General features: G+C 44.4%; 2 protein-coding genes across 2 annotated transcripts; both read left to right on the top strand.

Moving 5' to 3' along the window:
- Window positions 1-351: 351 nt before the first annotated feature.
- CCR75_000174 (uncharacterized protein) lies at window positions 352-741 on the top strand (the record flags this gene model as incomplete). The annotated part of the gene is made up of 1 exon (XM_067958282.1): window positions 352-741. One exon carries the CDS (start codon window positions 352-354, stop codon window positions 739-741), a length of 390 nt encoding a protein of 129 aa, XP_067819753.1.
- Window positions 742-1037: 296 nt separating this feature from the next.
- CCR75_000175 (uncharacterized protein) lies at window positions 1038-1253 on the top strand (the record flags this gene model as incomplete). Its single annotated transcript, XM_067958283.1, has 1 exon — window positions 1038-1253. One exon carries the CDS (start codon window positions 1038-1040, stop codon window positions 1251-1253), a length of 216 nt encoding a protein of 71 aa, XP_067819752.1.
- Between the last annotated feature and the right edge of the window lie 1583 nt (window positions 1254-2836).

Below are 2836 nucleotides of genomic sequence, written 5' to 3'. Positions count from 1 at the left end.
TATATATATATATATTAGGTAACAACCTTTAAGTGTGAATTAATGTAACAATACGCCCCGTTGCACAGTCTTTACACATCGCAAATGCTCTGATTTATGCGACGCGGGGTACATTTATTATGTTATGCGTTCTGATTGGCTATAATTCATAGGGAGCGTCAAATAGAAGGAGGGTACATATAGCAGCGGCAGAAACAAATTGTATTCAATTAAACGTGTGACAATAGTGGATCGAAGAAAACAAAAATGATTCACAACGCATTACAAGAGTAATTAAATCTACGAATTTAGTTTTATTTAAAGATTCCGTATTTTTCAAATGAATGGACGTATCAGAGTCATCAAGTACCCATGACGACAAAAAGACGACGTCCACGCGGTCGGCCGTTCTCAGAAAACAAGGTGCATGTTAAAAAGGCCAAGCTTGCACCATCTCTGATCAAACCCTCGTCTCAATGCGGAGCCTTCGTCGCTTCTGTGTCGCATTTTCACGCTCTGCAGACTTGTTCGTCACGTGCCGCCGAGGCGGACGTGTTGGAGTGGCTAGGAGACGCTATCATTGGCGAATTGGTAGGTCGGTGCCTTCTATCCCAATTCCACAGAGCACCATTAAATGCGCAGGTGTTTCGCAACTTAAGATTAGCCATCGTGACGAATCGCAACTTAGCAAAAGTGTACGATGCCATGTCTTACAAGCGTCGCCACCAGAAAAACAGTGTCAATCATCCAACTGTCAGCTAAAAGCAGCGAGCGGACGTAGCAAGGCTATCGTCGGCGAATTGGTGCTAAAGCTGTACCAACGCAACGCAAACGTGAACACCGACCAAGTTCACTTGGATACGCTTATGGTCATAATGCGTCAGTGTCACTTTGACGAGCGTATTCAAGCTGTCAAGGAAAAAAGGAGAGATGCTACTGTCGGCAAAAGGGCCACAAAGTGTATCTTTTAATCCCTTTACGTGTATACCGACCGAACACATGGACGAGACAATCGGAGAGCTTCTCGTGACGGAAGGACTTGACGAAATGAATAAGAGATGACCTGGCACACAAAGTATTCTATTCCAGAGGTCGGCACAACCCTCCCGTGTCATTCGTTTAGACCTGCTGAAGAGGCTTGGAAAATCAAGGAAGCAAGTGCTCGAATGGCAACGGAACAGCTACAGCACGACCACGTTCTTGAAACGTCACAAGAGGCCTCGTGGACCGCTTCTCGATTCCGCATTTCTACCGAGGTTTATGCTCGCAGCTAACCTTCTCTTCCTCTTAAATTTCCAGTTGTCCTCAAGAAGACTAATCCAGGTGGAGTGAAGCGGCATCACGAAAAGTTTACTTATGCGTGACGGACAACGATTGCATGCCGAGCCTTCCAGCCATATTTATTATTCTTATCAATGTCGCTGTATACATAATGTGCATTAGGTTTATGACGCAAGTACGTTTTTTCAATGCTGAATGGATGAAGTGATCGCTTGCTCGTTTCAGATACAGATTTCTTGGGAGATAATTGTTCATCGTTTATACAGACGATGCGTCTTTACCCCCATGACCGTAAATAGTCCACATATCTAGCAAAGATTGGCTAGATGGTCGTCCTTCTTCTCGGAGTATAGCTTCTTCGTGGATACGAACCAGGACGACTTAATGTCGTCGCTAAGCTCCCTTTGGCGCCTACTCGAGTTCGAGCCGGCCACGCATATCAACAGTGAGGATAAGCCCACTGTTGCAACAATAATTTTCCCATCGTCAGTTGATCATCAAGAGTTTATCAAGACGATAAGGCTCTTAGATGGTTGGTGGAATACCCTTAAAATGCATCACAACAATCTTTCAAAGAATTGTCGACATCATATCAATACTCAACGAATTGATACACAACACACAATGGTTTACTGTGCTACCAGCCCTTTGCTGCCGACAAACGTCGTGTCGGCATGCCTACCCATAAAGATTTGCGTTTCTGTAATATGTATGAGTGCCACGATGGACCAGCAAGTGGGCATCGTGGGCGATAGAAGACAAATCTTACCGTAAGCCTCGGATTCTTCTGCTTCATCTCGTGCTCCGTTATGACCTGTCTGTTCTGTTATTAAAGTGTTGGCAGTCTATATTTATGGACGTCGGCTTCGGATTTTCCGAAGAAGATCACAAGATCAAATGTATTCTGGTGTTTGTCGATCGTTTCACCAAGATGGTAGATATTGCCGCAGTCCCGGAGTCGATTACTGCCTAAGGCTGTCCTCGTATCTTTTTTACACGATATTTGGACTCCAGGGATTGCCCCTTGAACCGGTTTCAGATCGAGACCCCAAATCAGGGCGGACGTTCAGCAATCTGTGTTCAAATCAGTTAAAAATTTCAAATCCTAACAATTTTGAAACAGATGGTCAGACAGAACGTGCAAATTGTATCCGCGAAGAGATACTTTGCAGATACGTCCACTCTTTTACGAGTTGAAGCGAGTTCTTGCCGATCACCAATTCAGTGCATGATTCTGCGAAGCATTATCCGGTTTTCGTGAATTGCTTACGCTATCCACGAAAACCCACGTTTTTGTGAGTGGCCCGACTTAAAGGGGGGGACTCGCTCGAGGAAGAGCTTTCTAGCTCTTGCTCATCACGCATTGACCCTTAAGTCAATGCGACAGATACCAATGTTGATTTAATCAACATTGAAATAGTGATGGCAATAATGATATTACCGACTTTTATAACGACGCTGGAAGACTCAGCAATAATACTGCTAAGAACAACAATGCTCTCACTTATGAGGAGAATACATCTTCGCAGTGCGTACTGCTCGCACTGGAGACAAAAAAAAACTGAGTCAGCAATGA

Source organism: Bremia lactucae, linkage group LG18 (genome assembly GCF_004359215.1).
Source record: "Bremia lactucae strain SF5 linkage group LG18, whole genome shotgun sequence".
NCBI classification, from domain to species: Eukaryota; Oomycota; class Peronosporomycetes; order Peronosporales; family Peronosporaceae; genus Bremia; species Bremia lactucae.
Note: the sequence above shows the minus strand (reverse complement) of the source record. Positions and strands in the feature narration are given on the sequence as shown.